The 22,487-nt window shown below is 37.3% G+C and overlaps 1 protein-coding gene across 11 annotated transcripts in view; it reads right to left on the bottom strand.

Moving 5' to 3' along the window:
• Positions 1-22,487, bottom strand: part of PAM (peptidylglycine alpha-amidating monooxygenase) — a 152,086-nt gene that overhangs the window by 80,828 nt on the left and 48,771 nt on the right. For all 11 annotated transcript variants that reach the window (XM_065874294.1, XM_065874292.1, XM_065874293.1 and 8 more), the window contains exons 4-6: positions 21,523-21,610; positions 9,716-9,801; positions 8,131-8,214 (exon numbers count right to left, since the gene is read on the bottom strand). In XM_065874294.1, coding sequence (XP_065730366.1) covers positions 8,131-8,214; positions 9,716-9,801; positions 21,523-21,610 — 258 coding nt within the window. The remainder of the gene's footprint in view (positions 1-8,130; positions 8,215-9,715; positions 9,802-21,522; positions 21,611-22,487) is intronic.

The following is a 22,487-nucleotide window of genomic DNA, read 5'->3' as shown; positions in this document are numbered from 1 at the left end:
TCTGTGAGTATAATATAGAAATGCTGGGATAAGCATATGAAAACCTGGCAGATATAAATTCAGTTACCTGGGGGTCGGGGTTGGGGTAGAAGGAAGATGGGATTGAAGAAGGTATATTATAGATTTTTTTTCTTTTGAATCCATATACCTTTTCTTCAATAGCTTTACTGAGATATAATTTACATTCGTTACAATTCACCCCTTTAAAGTGTACAATTCAATGGTATTTTAGTATATTCACAGATCATATGTAACTGTCACCTCATATTATAGATTTTTAAATAGTTAGGTATTGTGAGTAACTTTTGTACTTTTCTTTTTAATGGCTTTTTGTATTTTCCAAAAACTGAAAAATAAAGTTTGGGATAGATTATTTTAATGGGAAAATATTCAGATATATCCAGAGTCCTCCAATCCTTGTTAGTATTTTAACCAATTAACTCAAGTATTAAGGAACAGGTTTCTTTGTTCCCATACTAGAACTATTTGCAATTCTGAAACCTGAAAAGCTTTGGAAGCCTAAAGTTTTTTTTCACAGCGTTTGGCAGCAAAATCCGATCTGAATGATGTGATGCTACTTACGTCTGTCTTTATCCCTTGTAGTGTGACCATTTGAACGTTTTGCTAAAGGAATATTAGCATATTTGATTATGGATAGTGTCTCAGATGCCCAGAGGTGATATAATGTAATATATGATTTATGTACTTGAAAACCTTTCAGAAAGGTTTCAAGTTCGTAACTCCAAATTGCATCTGTCCCAAAGCATGTGAATAAAAGTCTGTGCCCCTACATCAAGGAATATTAGACAAATAGAAAGTGGGAGGTGGGGAAGGAAGAAAGGAGACTTGCTGCATGGCACAGGTATCCCAGCCTTGGGAGAGAAAAGGGAAACTGAGGTCAAGTGCACCCTTCCTGGGACCAAAGGGCTGTCCCTGGAGTTGAACTTGGAAACATTATGTGTTCCCTGGAACAAAATACCATGTTAAGAACTAACCTTCTATATGCCGGAAGGGATTAGGCTTGCTGGAATGTGTGCATGTCAGGGTCTTATTCAGAGAAGGCCAGGCTGAATGCTAGAAAGGTGCCATCTCTGTCTCCTCTAGTGTAGAGACTCAATGGCTTTCAGGCATCTCCCTGGGGGAGGGGAATCATTAATAACACCCTCCACATTTGGAATTTCAAAGGAGATTCTTAAACATGGAAAGTAATCCAGAACACCTGAAAATACCTGGGTTTAAATACCCCGATCCATAGCATCCCTCACTTTGCAGAGGAGAGAGTAAAAGCAGGCTTGGTATATATCTCCCTGGAAAGCATGCAGGAGGAAGCTACTTCAACAGATTTAGAAAAGACAACACAGGCAGCAACAGGGAGCAATATTCCACCAGTTTCCCACTGTCTCTGCAATCAGGTATCAGGGAGTCAAGAGCACCTCTAATGATTACACTGAAGTCAGAGCAGTCTGCTTTATACTGGAATGAAATAATTTGAAGTGTAGCTGCCCTGCCACTGATCTATGCTCCACCTTGTTCAAAAATGCATTAGCAAGGGATTCTTCCCCGGCCCACAATTTCAAAGCTTTTTCCGTAGCTTCCCGGCAGAGTCTTTTAAGAGGCAGACATGCAGCAGGAGTCATAGTGGGACTAGAATTCCTCCAGAGTCCTCTGTTTTCCCTTCTGCCTGCCACTGTCTCCCCTTCCCTCATGCTCACCCTACTACTCCTTCAGTGGTGGCGAGGAAGGAGCCCCTGTGTGTGTACGTGTACAAGTATGGAGCACGCATTTCACGAATGCATGACCTATGTCTAGTAACACCCACCTGTCTGGAACTAAGCTATTCAGAAGCCACACCAAAACGGATCATAGCCAGAATGGAACAACACAGGAGGACAAGAAGAAATCAAATCTGAAGGTTACCAAGTCCAGGCACTTGGGTTCCCATGATTTTATTCAAAAAGTTCCCTCTAAGGGTTTCAGTTCAGAGTCTGTTTACCCTAAATTTATAAACAATTATACAAAATTTAGCTGCCTAGATTCCATATCATCAATGTAGTACAAGGCAGAAGGAGGCCTGTAGGAAATCAATCTGGCAACATGAAATCTTTTTCTAAACTAAGTGTGGTCTTGTTTGCTTCTCAACCCCCTCTCTTATTGCACAGACCATACTGGCTCATGTAATTACAGTTACTGTTTTATTTTCAATTGCCCCCATAGGATGAAGGCAAACTTTTGTTCTTACTCATCTTTGCCTCCATGCGCTGCACTGTTTGAATTAAAATGAGTTGAAGTGGTAGCTTGACAACAGAAGAAGTTACATAAAATAGAGAGAAGCAGATAGAAGAAGGCAACAAGCCCAGTAAGATGAAAAAACTCTATCTACTCCTAAAATTTGGAGGGAAATAATTGTGCAGTAGCTGATATCCAGAATGATATCCCAAAATTATGAAGGAAAGGGAGAAAGGGATAAGGAAGACAACTAACATTTATTGCCAGTCTGCTCTGTGTTGGGCACAGCATTAGGTATTTAACATCTGCACCTATTTTAATTTCATGAGACGCATTATATATTTGGGAAAGATTTCTGTCCAAAATGTTTTAAGGCTATAGTACTTAGAGCATTAAAACCTTAGCTTTCTGGAAAACTTGGCTACTGAAAATGATTTGTTCTTTAAGGGTTCTAACTGGAATTTTGTGATCTGATTTTACTAATATAACCCCAGAAATTTGGAGAAGAAACTTCTTAGAGCTCACCCTTACATAATGGAGAGTCAAAAACAGGATCCCTCGGTTTCATTCATCTCATTTAGAATATAAGTATTAAACATTCACTCTAAGGAAAATGAATTGTTCAGCTGTACTCCCAGGAACATGCTTAACTGTAGGTGTACTTTGAGGGCTGCGATGAAGGAGTAGAAGCAAGCTCTGGATGTGTGTGTGAGTGTGTGTGTGTGTGTGTGTGTGTGTGTGTGCATGCGTGTGTGTGTGTGATCTGTATCCTTGATAATACCTGTTAGTTTTCTTATATGCACCAAGAGCTTATAGTTTATAGCATGGAAATTTTTCCAACTCAAAGACAGAGATTATGCACTTGGGAAGAAATTCTTGCCTCCTTTTTAAGATATCAGCTCCAAACTTCAGGTGGTGAGTGCAAGAGTTTTCTAATTTGAGAAATGAGTTATTGTTGGAGACTAGTAAGCTAACTTACTAGTCTTACGGAAACTCTGTAAAGAAGAGGCCACTTTTCTTGATTCCCCTGGGCCAAAACATCTAGAAGAAAAGTGGCAAATTTCTGCAACAATCTCAGCAGAATTTTCTCTATGGAATAAAACTCTATAGAAAAAATGTGGCAATGAAAGAAAGAAAGAAACAAAGAAAAAGGACCAGGAGGAATCTCTAAATCTCTAGTTGCTGCTATTCTAATTTCCTTAAGGGCAGGAACTTGGTCTTACAGTTTATCTCTGTATAACTGAACTATGAATAATGAAAAAGTCTGTGGAGAACAGGAAACAGAGCATAACTAGGAAAAGTACACTGGCAACATGACAGACATAAATACAGTTCTGTTTCTAAACATAACAAGAAATTTTGACACCCTTGAAAAGTAACCAACATATTCTTTATATTATGGGCAACTATGGCAAAAGGTTGCATTTAGGGGAATTTATATCACTTTAAAGCCTTTTACGGGAACTATAACGATAGTAGTTAACATCGAGTGTTTACCAGATAACTTTATAGGAACCATTATGATCCCATTTTATAGATGAGGAGGTCAAAGAAGTTTGGAAACTTGGTGAGGATAACAAAATTAGCAAGTGCCATTGTCAGGCCATCTGGTCTTAGAGTTTAATCATGTAACCAAATACTATGCTTATACTGGACACACATTTCTAATTGGGTTATATTCTGTTTTCCACAGAATATTAATTTATAAAATGTTATAAAGCTTACATTTAAAAAAGAACTCAGGGCTTCCCTGGTGGCGCAGTGGTTGAGAGTCGGCCTGCTGATGCAGGGGACACGGGTTCGTGCCCTGGTCCGGGAGGATCCCACATGCCGCAGAGCGACTGGGCCCGTGAGCCATGGCCGCTGAGCCTGTGCGTCCGGAGCCTGTGCTCCGCAACGGGAGAGGCCACAACAGTGAGAGGCCCGCATACCACAAAAAAATAAAAAATAAAAATATAAAAAAGAACTCATTCTGGCCTTCCAGAGCGCCTTCCAGGCTCGCCCTGGCCTCCTAACACCCTAATCTTTCTTCATAAGGCTGGTAGCTTTCCCATGCACTCAAGCCTAGGACTGAAGTGAAAATCTGACCAGGTTACTGCTGATAAGCACTCTGGGTGCCAGCTCTCTTCTCCTTTCTTGCCACTTACCCCTTTGCATTTCACTCTCCAGCAAGGCCAAATCACCAAGAGTTCCTTGCGGACATGAGGCTTTTCACTCCCCCATGGCCATGCACATACTTCTACTTCGTCGGGAACACGTCTTACCCCTGCTCCCACTTATCTGCAGTCTCCTGATCACCATTCAAATCTTTGCAATGGTTCCATCTTCTAAGAAGCCTTTCCCAGACAACGTCCCACTGCCCTTCCAGGCAGACCTGTTCCGCTCCACCTCTCCACGGCCTCCATATCTGGGATGTGTTTCTATTACTGCCTATAGACGCACTGTTCCTGCGCTTGTCTCTCCTGCTAGAATGTACTATACTCCTCTGGGCAAGATCAGTATACCCAGCACTAGCCCAGGTCTGACATTATGATTGACATGGCATTTAATAAAGTTGGCTCCTTTTAAATGACACTTTACAGTTTCACATTCTGCTCAATTTCCAAAACAAACAACAACCAAAACAAAACAAATATTTTTGTTTTGTATCCCACAGACCTATCTTTTCCTACTACTAGGCCTCCCAGCCCAAGATATAACCAGCTGGCTTCAGGTTATGTTCTCTCTGATACTTTATCACATGCCAACAAATTTGAGAAGATATTTTAACTTCACTGTTGATGCTTTATTAAAGAGAAGTCCTAGGCTTCTCAACTCTCTAAAACCTCCCCTATGTGGAAAAATGCTCATACCCTTAAGCCAAACATTTTCCCACTTTTCTATAGAGTGCAGTGATTTCCTCAGAGTGTTAATGTGCTTCTGATTTATAATTTATATTCATAAAAATATCATCAATAGTTCTAATACCGTGAAGTTCAAATCTTCACTGACACTAAGATGATTATTATATATATACAATACATATATAACATATCTATACTGCATTTTTAATCATTAAAAGATATGTTATAATTCCACTTCTAGGTTCATCTGGAGATAAGTATGTGATCACAGTATAGAACCTTTTAAAAGTATAAGTCACTTCTTATAGTTAATCAGGCACATAGAGATTTACTTTAACTCTTTTTTGTCAGGAGGGTATGAGTGGGAATGCAGCGCATAAACTGGCAGGTACTGGCAGGTATCTAACATAGTGCTTATATTTGTGGAATTTAAAAACATGAAGAGAATGTTATAACATTGTAAAGGAAAAAAAAAAATCACATGATCCTGTCTCTCATGCTTACTGACTGTTTCCTTTTATTCCTTGTTCCTTATAATCCTTGGAAACATACAAGCATACATACGGTTTTATGTTGTCTGTATAAAATTTTATGATTTGCTATTTTTGTTGTTATACCATTTATTTAATTAGTCCCCTATTAAGGGACGTTTGTTAACTTTCCAGGTTTTCATATTACTAGTTAATGGTATATAAATAACTGTGGGTAGGTAGCTCATTAGAAAACAAACAAACCAAAAAATCCAACAAAACCCTTCCTTTAGTTTAGGATGAAAGCCTAGAGCAAGATTTTAATGTTTTATATAAAATGTATATAATATGATAAAGTTGCTTTCTAAAACACTGCACTAATTCACAAAGCTCCCCGAACTGTAGCATATTCATCTAAGCCCTGGCAGTCCTGGGTTTTATAATTCAATCTCCACTCACACCCAATTAAGTAAACGCAAAATGCTCTCTCGTTGTTTTAGTGAGATCCGATATTTTCCCGTGCGTTTACTTACTATTCTAAGCCATGTATAGTTTAAGGCACAAGATAGTATCTAATGCTACTGAAAGAATTATACGGGTGAAATTTTTTTGTTTACATTTTTATTACATTATCATAAGATCTATGAATTATAGGTCCTACCTCATATGCACCTTCTTTTAGAAAAATGGTTCTCAAAAAAGTGAAAAATGAAAAACTAGTATGAAAGTTTCTAATCAGTCTCTTATAGTAAATAACTATATATTTATATATTAAATATCAATACTTTTTAATTACCCCATATTAGACATAAATTATAAAATAAAATTAATTCCTCATCAGTAAGAAGTTAATTTAAATTAAATTATTACAGTAATATGTTTTAAAAACTAGCATATTATATGTATCATCCATTTCCCCTGGGGTATCAGTATGGTATCTGTTAGGAGGCACTACAAAGCTCAGAGGAATTAGGCTGTAAAGTCAAGTCTAGGGTTCTATAGAAGGATGGAGAGTAGGGGTGGGGTCCTGTATGTATGGACACTACCAACTACTTTAGTTGTGGTAATTGGGGAAAGCCTTCCTCACTTCTTTGGAAAAATAATAATCTTGTCAATGCTTTGGAAGTCAGCAGTCTTAGAATCTGCCTGTTCCCCTGATACCAACATGGTAAATTTTTGGAGCAGATAAATTGTGTCTTTGTTTCTCAAACATGAATATTATTTATTCCTCTGTTTTCAACAAAACCTTGGCTCAGCACTACAATTAACAACTTAAGATTTTAGGTCCTGTTCCAAAAATGGAAAGCCATTTATACATAACTCAAAGCATATTTTTTATACAAAACAGGTTTTACTTGGAAGTTAGGTTCATGAGCTGGTCCACAGGAGCTTGTTTAATCGATAATATATCTGATTGTAGTACTAATTATAATTTTTCATTATATAAATTTATTCTTTTAAAAAAAATTTTATTGGAGTATAGTTGACATAAATTTATTCTTTCTAACAGCCTTTTCCAGAGGAAGACTGCATTTATTGTCCCAGTCCTGAATGCTGAGAACCTATGGAAACTTTCAGCATAGGGTGCTCTCAGCAAAGGCCCCAGAGGATATTTCATAGGCAGAGATGGATGTGTACTTCTAAACTTAGTTGCTGGATAGAAAGCTAATGCATCTAGAGAGCAAAATGTATTAGGTGAGTTTGTAGAAAAATAGTGTTAGAGAACTCAAGAAAACATGTAGAGGTCAGCAAGACAAAGTAGAAAGGCTGACAAGCCAAGAAGAAGACTGCTTAATATTTACACTCCTGTGAACACCAAAGTGTGAACCTGGAATGCAGTTGGAGTTTGACTAAATGCAGCAGAAGGAATAATAAGCCCAGTCTTGGTTGCCTTGGGAACAGGGCCCCTTCCTCACGTTAATGATTCTATGATAAGAAAAGGAGCACTTAAACAAAGTGCATGGTAATATGGGTAGACCAGCAAGTGTCTAGGGCAGTGTTCAGCAGCCTCTATGGAGTGGGTGGGGTCCGTGCATCGGTGCAGTGGGCGACAGATGAAGTGGCAAGTGTGGATTACAGATAAACCACTGACATGAACCTGAGCATTTGAGAACTTTTAAAAATTTTTTAAAAAAGAATAAATTTATATAATGAAAACTTATAATTAGTACTACAATCAGATATATTATCGATTAAACATGTTTTGTGTTACAAAACATGCTGACTCTCCAGTGGCTTGCTTCTAGTAATATAAATAAAGTACTAGTCCCTATTCTTTCTGACAATGTTGCTAAGAAGGAATCTAATAGGAGACGGTGGATAAGATAATACATTGGAAAGGAAGAGAACCCTGAAGTCAGCATAAGAGAAAGCACAGTAGGATGCATAAGAGAATATGTGCATAAGAGATTATAACTTTCAAAATAAAAGTCATTTCTTCAGTAGTCTCAAATTCCAAGAGACAAAAGCAGCTGTTTACTAGTGGGCAGAGGGTGTAGTCAATTCTTCATTTTATTATATAGAAAACAGTATATATATTTTAAACAATATAGTATTGAAGTTCAGCTTAGTTCCAACATTTCAAAACGTACCTCTAAAAGCACTAATATCCCCATAGTGTACTTGTAGTACAAAGTATTTGCTTCCAGTCTCTCCTCCAACTCTGAATCCAACACCTGAAGATATTCAAAAGAAGATAAATTAATATTTTAGAAATGGAAGTTAAATAGAGCTAATCAAAGGTTGCTGATCTATGAAATCCAAAGGGAAAGAAAATAGCACATAATATATGAAATTATGTTATATGAAAATGGAAATAAACTAGGCATTCAATGAAAATCTCTGATATAACCTATCATTCCTTCTCTAAGCTCTGATAGAATTATATTCGTAGTCTCCACTTCAGAACCAGAGTGATCACTTATACTTTAAGAGGACAATTCATTCATTTTTCAAGAAACAGAACAAAACAAAACAAAATTCTGTCCCTGTTGATTACATAACAGACATACATAAACCCATTCTTTCATTTTGTTTTGTATATACTCATACTCATTTTTATTTTCTGATTGAATATAGGAAACAGACTTCTTAGGACCATCTCAGGAAATTGTTTTTCTTCCCATACAAAATCAGGTATCTGCAAAAATATCATTGAAGAAACCAATTACCTACTAGATTACAATGTCAATAAAGTTTTGGAATCTGAAGGGTGCCTAAGAGTCTTACTGTTAGTAGAGTTTGCTAGTAAGCTGAAAAAAAACTACAGAGAAAATATTTATAGACAGAGAAAAAAAATTTTTTTAATCTTCTCTAGCAATGGATCTTAAAAACATCAACAAATCTATGACAAACCTCCCTATTAGTTTCCAAACTTGTTTGATAGTGGCTGCCTGGTAAACTCTAGAGAGGATTCTGACACTCATTTGAAGTAAAGCAAAACAGAAATCAAACTACTGGGTGAAAGAGAGGCTCAAGAATGTATTGCACAATGCATGGAATATAGTCAATATTTTGTAATAACTATAAAGAGAAAGCAACCTTTAAAACTGTATAAAAAGATTAAAAATATTAAAAATTTTAGTGCAGGCATGAGTTAGGGAGGCATCACAAGATGCCATCCCTCCATCCCTAAACCACAGCAGTCTTATTCTGTTTCAGAACTATACGTTCACTTTGATACTAAGAAAGATCCAGGTAATAAAGGAGAGTCCGTTAATTCACTCACACGTTGGAAGCTATGAACGGTTTAGAGGTGAATTCAGAAAGCCAGCTGAGGTCTGGCATCACATTAAATACCCAGGTTCCAGGACTATTAAAAATCTGTTTGCTGAAATGGCAATTTATTTAATTCCTAGCTCTCTTGGCTCGTGAAATGCTCCTGCTGTCAAGAACCAATGTGCCTCAGGCCAAAGGTGGCTTGAGGTATACTCGTTATTTTCTAATTCTATCTAAACTGTTGTGTGAGCCAATTACTTATCAAAGAGAGGCAGAGAAAGAAGAACAACCTCAATGAAACCTTTTCAATATAAAGCAGGCAATAAGGGTACTTTTTAGCGTGAAATTGCAACATAGAACATGGTCAAGAGCTGTTGGAAAGAACATATAATAAAAAGTACGTTGGAATCAAAAACTAAGCAGTTTAATATAAGGCTATCCAAGAGGCCTCAGGTATACCTTTGGGGAGTCTGGTTGGGGGAGCATTTCTTGCCCAGGCATATAGAATATTGGCTTTATCTGTACAGGTTCCTTCGTCACAAAACCTGAAGAAAAGAAAGTAGCTATAAGTGAAGATTCAATTAGTAAAATGCATAAATCTCTTCCCATGGGAGGAGTGGGGAGGGAGAGGTTTTTGAAAACAAGGTAAAGAAAAGTACATCAATATACCATCATTATAGTCATATCAACTTTAAGACCGTAAGGGACACTGGAGCGAAGAACAATTTTATATGTGAAAAAGCACCTATGAAGGGAGATTTGTTTGTTAGTTGCCTGATGTGAAACAATCCTGTGAGGTAGATATACAGTTTAATTCACCATCCTTGGAATGTAATCAGGTAGAAAAGTAAGCATTACACAAAGGGTGTGTAAACCAAAGCCAATGCAGTGGAAATTTGGAAGTGGATTAAAAGAAACATCATACTCATTTCCCATTTGGGGATCGGTGGCATTTATAGTGCCTACCCTTAGTAGGGTGAACAATGCAAGTATATCCCACTCACAGGGTTCTTGTGGCTTTTTTAAAGTTTATGAATACGGGTTATGCCATTTATAAATTGTTTCAAGTCACTTAAACTTACAGAGCCTGTTTTCTCTCTTGTAAAACAGGGATAGTCATACTTACTTCAAAGAGTTGTTCTATAAAGTAGATGATATAGAAATGAAAGCACTTCATAAACCTCAAAGCACTATACCAGGGTTCTGCATTATTTAACAAAACATTCACTTTATCTAAAGACTCACTGTTGAGAGGCAGTGTTATATGCTCAAAGGAGCACAGGCAGAAAGACATATCTGGAGTTGAATCCCACAACCTCCCCTTAATAGCTGTGTATCTTGGACATGTACATCAGCCCTCAAAGGCCCAATTTCTGTGTGGAAACCTCTCTGATGGGAAGTGGTGGTGGTAATACGTGTAAGGCACCCAGCACAGTAACTAGCACGTTGGTATCTATATGGTAGATCCAATTTCACAAATGGTAAGCTGTCTGACTCCAAACCACACATTTTTTCCCCATTACACTACATCTCTTAGTTGGTTCTGTTATATAATTTGACTTGTTCAAAACACTGTTGGGTGACATTTTCATGTCGCTTTTATATATTTGTGTTTTGAGAAACTGGCACCAAGCAAGGTCAGAGTCAGGAGTTTAGGCAGATCTGAAAGGTCTGAGGACTGTCAAGGACAAGGACAAAAACAGCTTCTTGGCCGGGAGGTTGGCTCACACAGGAGAAAAAGTGCATTGCCCATGGCCTGGAAGGGAAGTGAAGGCAGACCGTGGCAGCTTCCTAAACAGGTTAGAAACTGAGCCTAGAAACCTGGAGAAACTGAGCCTAGAAACCTGGAGAACATCCAGGCCATGTCAGAGGCAGGGACTCCTAACATGCTTCCTGGTTACAGCCAGAAATGGTGGGAAAGGATAGGCAATAAGTGCAGACAACAGTTATTCATCTGAATAAAGGGCCAGGAACCAGGAGGTCCCTATAAGGTTATATTTAGCAAATGCTCTAGCTTCTCTAAATCAGGCTGTAGAAAGAAATTGGGTAATGTGCAATGTAAAGCACATCAACCAGTGGTTTCTTACTGTTCACTGTCAAAAACGATATACTTATAATGCAGGATCATCAGCATGTGAGACGCATGCGCTGGAACAAATGTCTGTGACATCCTTGTGCCAAGTGTGCTAAAAAGCTTGGGGTATTGGACAGTACACAAAAGCAGAATTTCCCTCCTTGGCCTCATGCTATAATAGTTTAAGAAACGAGATTGCCAAATGTGATGAACTTGGTATCTCACTGCTGTGAGCTACTAAAATTTAAAGATCTTGATGGCAATTTTCATAGCTTTCAACAAAGATCATAAATATACAAGTGCTTAACAGCAATGTGATGACAGTCTTAGGTTAAACAAGATAATTGCTTCCTCTGATATGGAAGTCAATTCAGTGTATGACTAGAAAGAACCAGAATGAAACGTAACAGAGAAAACTGGTTTAGTAAAATTTTCTAAGCTACATATTTGACTATGTCATTTGCTGGCACAAATTCTTTCAAATGTTTTCCAAAAATAACACCAAAATAAAATCTAAACATTGTAGTATAACACATGAGGTTTTATGATCTGGGCCCCTGTTATATCCCCAGAAAAAAAAAAACCCTTTTCAGTCACGCCAAGTTGCTGCCAGTTTCTAACCTCTCTCTTCTCCACTGTTCTCTTTCTGGAAAACCCTTTCTCCATCTCTCTGCCTGACAACCTTGTTCTCACCTTCTCATTCAAGATTCACTTCAAGTATTCCTCCTCAGGGAAGCTTTCTCTGATGCCCGTCCCACCCAACTTGCATTCTTTAACCATAGCACGCATCCTAAGTATCACCTTGCTTATCTCCTCTCCAACCAGACTGTGTAGACTTTGAGGTTTGGGTCATACCTTTCACCCTGTACTCCCAGCACCTGCAGCCCTGCCTGGCATTTAGTAAATATTCAAAAAATGTTTGGGGAAGTTAACTTCTAAATTTTTAACTTTTTATATACAAACACTTAAATAATTGAATTGGCAGTACAGTTTTATTGTACTGTCAAGTATAACATTTAAAAAATATTAAATGACAATAAATTTGAATTATCATTTGCCTGGAATTCTGTACAAATCGGCTCATGCTCACTCTCACAAGTCATTGCAAGTAGGTTATACTTTACAGCTGAATAAGCTCAGAGACTTTAAGTAACTTTCAAAAGGTCACACAGCCAAGCCATGATTCAAAGCTCTGGCTGCCACACTCCCTTATATCTCTATTCATGAGACTGACTTACAGGCAGAGACTTCATGGTATTATATGAAGATCAGCTTTGATGATTACTCTCATATCTGAACTAAGCTGCAATTCGAGTATGCAATTCTAAAATCAAATTTTAGATAAAATATGTTCTTATTTGTGAAGAGACAATGTTTCATGCTCTCAACAGGTCTGGTAAAAGAAGAGCTCCAAAAGCAAACTTTGATTTGATTTTAAAATCCTGTTTTATAATTTTAAAAAAATTGTATAAAACTCAAGGCTGAGTAAACAATGACTCACTGGAGGGCCCTGGGATATTGAAAACTTAATGAGTGACAGGACTAAGTGAAGAGGAAAAACAAGAGGTCAAGAGAAATGAGTCCTACAATGGATAACATAAAGGAGTGGCAAAGAACATTTGGATAAACTCGCCGCATCTTTTCATTTTCAAATTTCCATTTCCCATTTTAAATGGAAACAGTGTCACATTTTCTCCACATAAAATGACCAACAGAATAAAGGCAGTATTGCATATGTTGGCTTTCCAAACAGTGTCTTGTAAAAATAGTGAGAATTTTTATTATTCTTATTGAGAAGAAGAGTATTAAGGCTAGGAAGCAAAGCAACCCTTGATCAACGGCTCTTGTAATTTCAGGCCTCATCGACCAGGTTTCTTATTCTTATAATTCTAACAGCTACTCCTAAAGGCTTGTCTAGATTAAGCCAATTAATTGTGAAAAGATTCACATAGCTCCCTAGTGGTTTCTTAGTATTCATAGTAAAAATGATGAGAATTAACATTTGAAAATAAAACTACTCTGGATTCTTGAACCTTTGCTATAGAACCTTTTCACTTCTAATCTATGGGGAAACCATTCAGATGGCATGAATATTTCCAGACTATGCCAAGCTCTGAAAAGTGCTAGCCTGTCATTTTGAATTATCCAAATAGCGCATGATTGACTGTTAAAGTACTCCTCTGGTTCTATCTGTGAAAGGTTAGTTAAAACCCAACGTTACTCAGAGAAAATCAGAACTGATAAGTCATTTCTTCTTTGGTCTGAAAAAACTTGTTTTAATAAAATTGTCATGCCCTAAAGTTAAGTCTGTACAGTCTTCAATTACAATTTTAATGCATTAAGCATCTAACAGAATCACAGGAAAATTAATCCAAAGTCAGAAAGTTTCTTTAAGAAACACACATAAAAATCAATGGCATATGTGGAATGTCCTTACTTTTCAAAATTACATCCAGTGTGAGTCAGGTATTCAAATTTCATTAACTGCTCTATAAACCCACAAAACACATTTCCCAATTCAGACAAATCCTATGTGAATTTCAATGCAATGTGTATGCATTAACATAGTAATTAGAAGGATACTTAATGGGAAAACTAAATAGGAGAGGTGATTAAAAGGCGCCAGCCTGAAAAAATAGCACCACAATATCTAGGCATCATCCTCACTCCCCACCCTACCCCTCTCCACCAACAGATCAGAGAGGCTCTAAAGTCCACAAGAGCAGAAGGTATATCTGTTTTGTTCACACCAAATTCTCAGTGCCTAAGAATGCCCTTGGTACGTAGTGGATGGTTAATATATATCTTATTAAGAAATGAATAAAGAGAATAGTTACCATTTATTAAGTACTTCTATGTGCCAGGCACTGCACCATCCGTATTATTGACATCCCCTCACTTACTCTTTGTGATGGTCAAATCAGGCGGGATTAGTAGCCCCATTTTAGAGATGAGGAAACAGACCAATACAGATTAAATAATTTGACCAATGTTTATTACAACTATCAAGTAGTAGAACTGAGATTTGATCCCAAGATGCTCTGATTTCAAAGTTCTGGCTCTATATTAAATGTTATGGCACTGTGCTATAACACTGCCATCCTATTTAACATAAATACTCGTCTTGTGAGAAAATAATAATGTTCAAAATTATGTAATGCTGGTTTCTGTTTAAACTCTCAAAACGGTTACAACCATGCCATTCTATTTTATTAAAGTTGACACTAGTCCACTAAGAATTGGTCAGTTGCTAAGGAACTCCTATCAACACCTCTATTACAGGCACCTAAAACTTAGACGAGGAATATGATCATTGGTGACCAGAAGTTAGAGCAAGATGCCAACTCTATTTTAATGAATATTCTTTATACCATTCAGATATGCAGTATAATAATATGACTCTATTACAATATTAAAAGAGAAAAAGGAAAAGGATGCAATTAATTTTAGCCTAGCAGTAATTCATGTCTAAACTTTGCTGCTACACTCAAAGACACATTTTATAGTGCTTAGAACAAGGGGTAGCACAGATTTTGGAGACTGTGTTATTTTTATTTATACTGACAAGGAATTTATGTATGTTAAACTTTAGAAGTTTCATCATGGCAGAAGAAACAGAGGGGATTGCAGAAGACATGCTGTGAATCTTGCTGTATAGTGTATGGATGACAGGTAGCTAGGATGTGGAGAGGGTGCATAAAGGCAGTGTATGCAAATACCATTCTCAACCAAAGAATCATTATCATCATAAGGGAGGCAACAAAGCTGTAGACTTTTCTGGAAAGTGATATCACCCTAAAAAAAAAGGTCATTTAAATAAGTAACCAAGCAGGGTGTCTCACATACAGGACTCTCTCTCTCTCTATATATATATATATATATTTATATATTTATATTTATACATATTTATATGTTTTAGCTACTTTTCTCTTTCCCCTCATCAGCAGCATCTGTATCCCTGTGAAGACAGTGGCATTTAAAAAGACACAGCAGGTGGTTAATAACTAGAAGCAGTTGAAAGGGATCTTAGCTAAAGCTTTATAGGATGGTAAAGCACTACTGCTTTAGCTTGAGAATGATTGCAAGTTAGAACAGCTGGAAACAGCTTCATCTAACCAGCTGGGATTCTTCTTTTCAAAAAAGATTCAACAACCTGTAGACGCCCCCTTAGATTTGTAAACAGTAGCTGGTCATAAGCATCATTAGAAATAGTTTCCAAATCAAATATTAATTAATAAGACTGAAAACAATAATTTTAGCTCTGCATAGATTTTGTCAAAGTGCAAGACGTAATACAGAAGAAGCCCATTCACTTTAATCACCCAATATTGTGAACACACAATCTTGGGGCTTGCAGTCATAAGTTGCCTTAAGCCCTAAGTCCTATGCTCAGCAGAATAGAAAGTGCATAAGACTATACAACCTCACATCACAAAGAGAAGGTGCTCCAGAATTACTCCAAATGCCAAAACAATGTATATAAACAAAACTATGATTTTCAAAGCTTGAAACTCTGAATAGCTAACCACTCATTATTTTTAAAAAATGACTGTTACAGTAAGAATAAAGAAAGGTATTCATTGAATAGATAAATGGATATTTCAATTTCCAAGGTCTCCTAAAATTTACCATATTTTCATGGAGAGCAGGAATAAATTTTTAATATCTAAATTACCTAGTTTTCAGCACCTCATTTCCCTACTGACTCCAAAAAGCCACAAAGAGCATCTGCTCAGTTATGGCTCACATTCAGCCAACAAATCTGGGGAACTTAGAACTGCTACACCTTGACTTAAGTCTGCAAGCACAAATGGAGTCCAACAAATCGTGCTATTGCTATGCTTGCTCCAATCCTGGTGCTATTACTTTCCCTTGGTGCCTGGATGCAGTAATTGTCTCCTCCTTTAAAAGTCTGGGAAAGAAGGGATGAGACTTAATCTGACAGGTACTGCTGCCTTCCTGACATGGGCCAGCAGAGCTGCCGCTTTTCCATCAGCTGGTCCTTATTTGCATCCTCGAGAGGTCTGTTAATTTAGAATTGAGCACCAGGCCCACTCTAACTAGAAAGGGACCACCCCACAGTATATTAAAAGGTTCACATCAATGTATGCAATTTAAATGCACATGCATATAATTAACTAGACACATTACCAGTGTGAGCTGCTAATTTGGAACGAGACACAAAAGACTGGATGGAATACGTGGAGAAAAAATAACTTTAAAATTAAAATGACTAAAGAATGAAAACTGCTTCATGCTCTGTCTACTATTTTCATGTGAACTTAATGTAACTGTAAATATATTTTAATGAACAGTAGAAAGAGGCAATCACAAAGAGCAAAGGAGGGCAGCACAATAGTAAAACGTCATTAGAATAGCTCTTTGCCGTCATATTAAAAGTGCTGCCTGAAGACAGGGGATGAATTATAACTTCATAATTTCAGGGGGAAAAATGTTTACTTTATTACAGACACACACCTATTTGCCAACTTGCTGGCAATGAAAACAGAAAACTAAAGTGAAAACGGGGAAATCCTAGCTAACAAACGGAAAAGAGAGCTAATCTGAGCTTGACGCTTTGGTTGTCAACAAAATAAATTAATCAATAGTGAATCTAAGAAAGAAATGGAAACTTTTATTTGAGCCAAACTGAGGTTTATAAGCTGGGAGACAGTCTCTCAGAGAGCTCTGAAAACTGTTTGGAAAAGGTCAGTATATGTGTGATTTTGGTGCAGGGAGGATGTGCGATCAAGCACACATCTCAGTAGAAGGTTGCTGCTAGTCACAAGGAACAGACATCTGAGTTCATCGTTTTAATGCTTTTCTAACTATGGAAGATGCAAGAAACTTAGTTCATAAAATTTTCTCCTGAAAATGTCTATCAGAGGGCCAGTTTTGCCAGTTTTCCCAGAGCACAAAGTGCTTCATCGTGACCTTCACCCTGAACTCCTATCAGGGTGTACTTTAGGTCCGCAACTGCAGTGGCTAATGGCTTGACTCTTGTAGAACTGGATGGTGGGCAACATTCTCTATCTTACAATTCCTTCTCTTTCAGTCTTAATTTCGACCAAAGTTTGGGAGGCGTTTCGTGACCAATTTGTCCCTTGTTGCTAGGGATGCTCGTTCCCAGACCAGGCAAATATTTTGTTGATAGGCCACTCAATGTGCTATTACTGGACTGGGTCCTGTTATCAGTAGCCAAAAGCCTCTGGACCATCTGTCTTACTAAGCTGTTATGGTCCAGGATATGGTTTCCTCTTGCTGCTTTTCCCCGTATCTGGAGTTACACTATTACAATCATTGATCTTATAGGACTATATATTTGGTCAATGGTTTCAAGTTGCCTAATCATCATTAATTTTATCTGAGGCTCAGTCACATATTTGGTAGCGTAAGAAACAATTATCTTGTAAAATAGGCGGAATACAAATGATACTGTTAGTGACATGAGTAAGGTCATAGGTGAGTATTTAAGCTAAGGACTTACATTCGGTGTAGCCCAGGATCTCCCAGATTGTCTGACCAGTCAGTTCTGCACCAATCTCTACCATTAAGGAAAATGATAATTGTCACTGCTCATAAAGTTTACCAAAGATGTCTGCACGTACAAGGTGAGTGGTGGGTCATTGTGAGCCCTGACAGGATTGAGAAAGGAACGTCATCTTCTAAAGAAGTGCACGGCTGCTGCCAGAAGAAGAAAACTTGATCTTTATGATTGACCGGATATTTCTGCCATGGGGGAGGTCTGGTTAATGCGTAATGCAGATGAACAATGCACACTAGAGGGGAGGGAGGAGGCCAAAGGGCAGAGAAAAAATTTATGTTTAAATTTTTCTTGTCTTGCCTTAAAATGTGAATTTTTAATCTCATCATGGTGTTAAAATATCCTCTTTGCTTTATCTTCTTTCAGTAAAACAGCTTTGTATTCTCAAAATGAATTCCTTAGGGTGTGAATGAGTTCTTGATATTCTTACACATCAAAAGCCACTACTGGTATCATAACCAAAAATATATGTGAAAGTTTGGGAATGTTCATTTAAGTACTGTCTATATCATGGAGCAACTGAAGAATAGATTTGCATCTATAAAATGAGTGTGATAAAGTCCATGACTCAATGTAGAAGAATAATGCAAGGCTTTTGACACTGATAGATTTTTGTTATTAGTGTTATAATTCAGATGGGAGGATAAGAGGTTAAGCAGTCGGAAAACATCTGCTGACTGTCTCCAGGGCTGAGCCTGAGTGGCATCGGGGGTAGGGAGTAGAGGATGTTTCTGTGAAGCAACTGAAAAGTTCAGCCCGTGAAATATGCTGTGAGCTGTAATGCTTTAAAGAAGCATGGATTTTGCCAAATATTGGGGGATAAAAAGCCCATCCCATTTTTAAATGGAGAATAAGGCTGGATTGTTAAAGCCAGGTCACTAGAACAGTTTTTAGGTAATGTACATTTACTAGTTTGCATATTGAACAGATTCTATATATGTAGTGAAAAGATCCTACTTTTAAATGTTAGATGAACACTTTGAGCTGGTTAAAAGCATCAATTATTGTCCTTGGTGTACGGTTATAAAGTCGATTATAACTACTCTATAGATTAACAGGGAATATGTGCTGCAAGGCAGATTTTAAAAATTCATTTAAAATGACATGGGTATAGGGACTTCCCTGATGGTCCAGCGGTAGAGAATCTGCCTTCCGATGCAGGGGACGTGGTTTTGATCCCCGGTCGGGGAACTAAGATCCCACATGCCGCAGGGCAAATAAGTCCATGCGCCACAACTACTGAGCTCTCACCCCTCAACGAGAGAGCCCGTGTGCTGCAAACTATGGAGCCCACGCACCCTGGAACCCACACGTCACAACTAGAGAGAGAAAATCCACGTGCCACAACTACAGAGAAGCCAGCACGCCACAATGAAGAGCCCGCACCGCAACGAAAGACCCTGCATGCCTCAACAAAGATCCCACACATCACAACTAAGACCTGATGCAGCCAGAAAAAAAATAAAGAAAATAATTTAAAAAAATAAATAAAATGACATGGGTATAATGTCATTAAGAATTCTAATTATTCAGTGATGCAACTCAATGGCAAAACACAGTGGCCTGTCTGCTTGAGGTGAGTTAACAAATGCAACTCACTTATGTCTCCAACTCCTAACAAAGATGTCTTTCCAATCTGACTCAGCATTTGTATACAATTTATATTCATAGAATTATGGAATTTTAGAGCACAGAGGAGTCCTCTAAATGATCTAGTGTTAGTCCCTTGCTAAAATGAAAAAATCAAGACCAGCCCACAAGAGATAAATAATTTACCCATGGAATCTAGACAGTTAGCTACACGTTCACTCTATAATGCTGTCTTTCAAGTAATAATTTTAGCAAAAAAAATACGTGCAGCAATTACTTTACTCAAAACTGCTGTTTTCACTCTCACATTTTTCTTTGAATTCTCTCTTTCCCCAACCTGGAAGTCTTTTGGAAATATATTTTACAAACTTAATTTCAAAATAGTATATTTAAGAATATTAGTATTTTAAAGGAGGCAACATAATGTGTTTGCTCTGATATTCCCTTAACATGAGAACGGTGAACTACACTTAGTTCATTGTACGTAATTTTTCTTAACAATTAGGGCCATAATAACATTTAAGTGATATTTTATTTTTTCATTCATTCTCTTGAACCAAGAGAATCTGCTAAAGCAGGTTCCCTCTAGCCATTTTCACTAATTCTAGTTCAAAGGTAAATATTGGTAATTTCACAAGACATATTTTTAAAACATAAAGACCAAAATGTGTGATTTGCTGAATCAGATTCAGAAAAGGCTGTCACAGAATAATCTTTTAATGTCAGGATTTTATTTACAAAAATTTACTGAAGAGCAAAAACAGGAATGTTGATATCAACGGGTATTAACTGTGATTTGCTGACTCCATTTTTATATAAACCCAGTCATGTGAGCTGGGTTCCCATGTGATACGCCCCTTTCATCAAATAACTTAAGCCTATTAACAAATGCTTTGATGGTACTTGGTCCATGGAGATTTCCACTAATTGCCCCGTGCTTTTAACACTTCCAAATACATATTACAATTGTTTATTATAAAAATGACTAGAAAGCAGTCGCTTCATGCCTCGAGTCAGCCTGATGAATATTAGGATGCACAGAGAAAGGTCTATCAGTCTACATGATCATGCAGGGGCAGGACCACAGAACAGACCCCTTTCCAATGCAAAGCAGGACACACCAGTCATTCTGGATTGTTAAATATGTAACAGTGATTCTGCCTATAGGTGCAAAATATGAGGCTTAAAACACACAGCTATTTTCAAAGATCACTGATCTTCATGAACTACCAAAGAATAAAATGAAAGGGAAGATCTCAAGCCATAATTATGCTGTAAGCTTCTGGGGGTAGAAAATTATTTATCCTAGAACATCCCACAGCACCTGCTGCAGTTCTAGCATATAATAGGCATTTAACAGATGTTTATTGATTGTTCAAGACATGATATTAAGATTCACTGCAGTGATTAAATTCTAAAACTGCAACAGTTACTTGAATAAATGGGAGGCACTGTGGTAAAAGAGAAATAACTTTAGATTTGGAATCTAACAAACCAGGGTTCAATCCTGGTGTGACACCAACCAGCCATGTTACCTTGAGCAAATCACTGAATCTTTGAGTTTCAGACTCCTTGCCTGTAAAGTGGGGACAATAATACCAACTTTGCAAAGACGTTAGGCTAAATTTTAGTTTTCATTTTAAATGGGGTATACAGATCACCTAGCACGATGTCTGGGATAAAAGAGTACTCAGTGAACAGATCTATGGTGCTCTTCGGGTTGAATCATGAACTTAAAGAAATAAACATCAGAGTATCCATTATCTCAATTTCAATCTTTCTTCACAAGCTGTCTCAACCTTGACACATTATCTATGACAACAGACATATATTTATAAAGTCAGTGACAAAGACTGATGGCTGTGTTCCACAGCAGACTAAATAACTGTGATAATCAAACCACGACAACCATGTGATGCAAAAGAACAATATTGTTTTCTAAAAAAGAAATGTTCTGCCTATTTACTAACCAGTTGTAAAATACCTGCAGAGATGCACTTTGTACTTATAAAAAACACATTTTCTCACCCATCTATGTACTATGAACCCATCCCTTACCAGTAATTTTCAGTGGACGCTGGCATATTGCATCCAAAAAGTAGCATATGATGGACAGTATCCATGCTGGCATGGGGTTTGAAGTCAACTGTTAAGAGAAAATGATACATGATCGTCAATACAAGTTATACTTCTGTGCACAAGTGTCACAAGAGACCCCAGCATTCAACATTTCAAGTAGCTGTATAACAAAGATATTTTGATGCTCTTATGACAGAATGCTCTGGTTGTATAAATTATCTTATTCCTTAAGATGAACAGGATTTGATAATTTAATTTAGTAGGATAATAAACTATTATATAACAAAAGAGAAAATAATAGGCTGAAACTACACACACATTAATGAAAGCCCCCTTTTAAAGTGATGAGAGCATTGTGTGGGTATAAAATGAAAGCTCCAGGCTACATATTCACAATATATTTCCTTCCAGAATTTGGTAGAGTTCTGAGCACCATACAATACTGCACAACATTGCACTGAAACAGAAGCCACAGTGAGTGGTCAAAACATAAGCAAAAGGATTCAGAACACAAATTTATTATCATCTTAAAATAACAGTTGCCACTGGATTGTGATATGGAGAAACAAGTTACTAGAAAAGAAAAGGTGGAAAATGTATCTTTACAAAAATACACAAGAAGAAAAATGTCCTGGATGAGTACTGTGCACTTGTTAAAGGGATACTGAAACTTACACATTGTCATTTCTCTTTTTGTCCTAATAATAGTGGTTGAAAGACATTAAAATAAACAAAAGTCAGTTCAGAGGTAGAACAAAGAAAAATCAGGGGTAAGTTATATTATTTAGTATGATCAATACCGAGCATGAGCTTTCTTTCCTGGTTTGGGTGTGGCTCATCCCCTTTTGTCCACATTCAAAATGCTGCCCTACTGGGCAGTTTTCAAGTCACCTTTACACATAAAAATGTTAAATAGTCTAAAATGATCTTAAGTCTTGGGTGTG

This window comes from Phocoena phocoena, chromosome 3 (genome assembly GCF_963924675.1).
Source record: "Phocoena phocoena chromosome 3, mPhoPho1.1, whole genome shotgun sequence".
NCBI classification, from domain to species: Eukaryota; Metazoa; Chordata; class Mammalia; order Artiodactyla; family Phocoenidae; genus Phocoena; species Phocoena phocoena.
The sequence above is the reverse complement of the archived record's forward strand: the minus strand, read 5'-3'. Positions and strand labels throughout refer to the sequence as shown.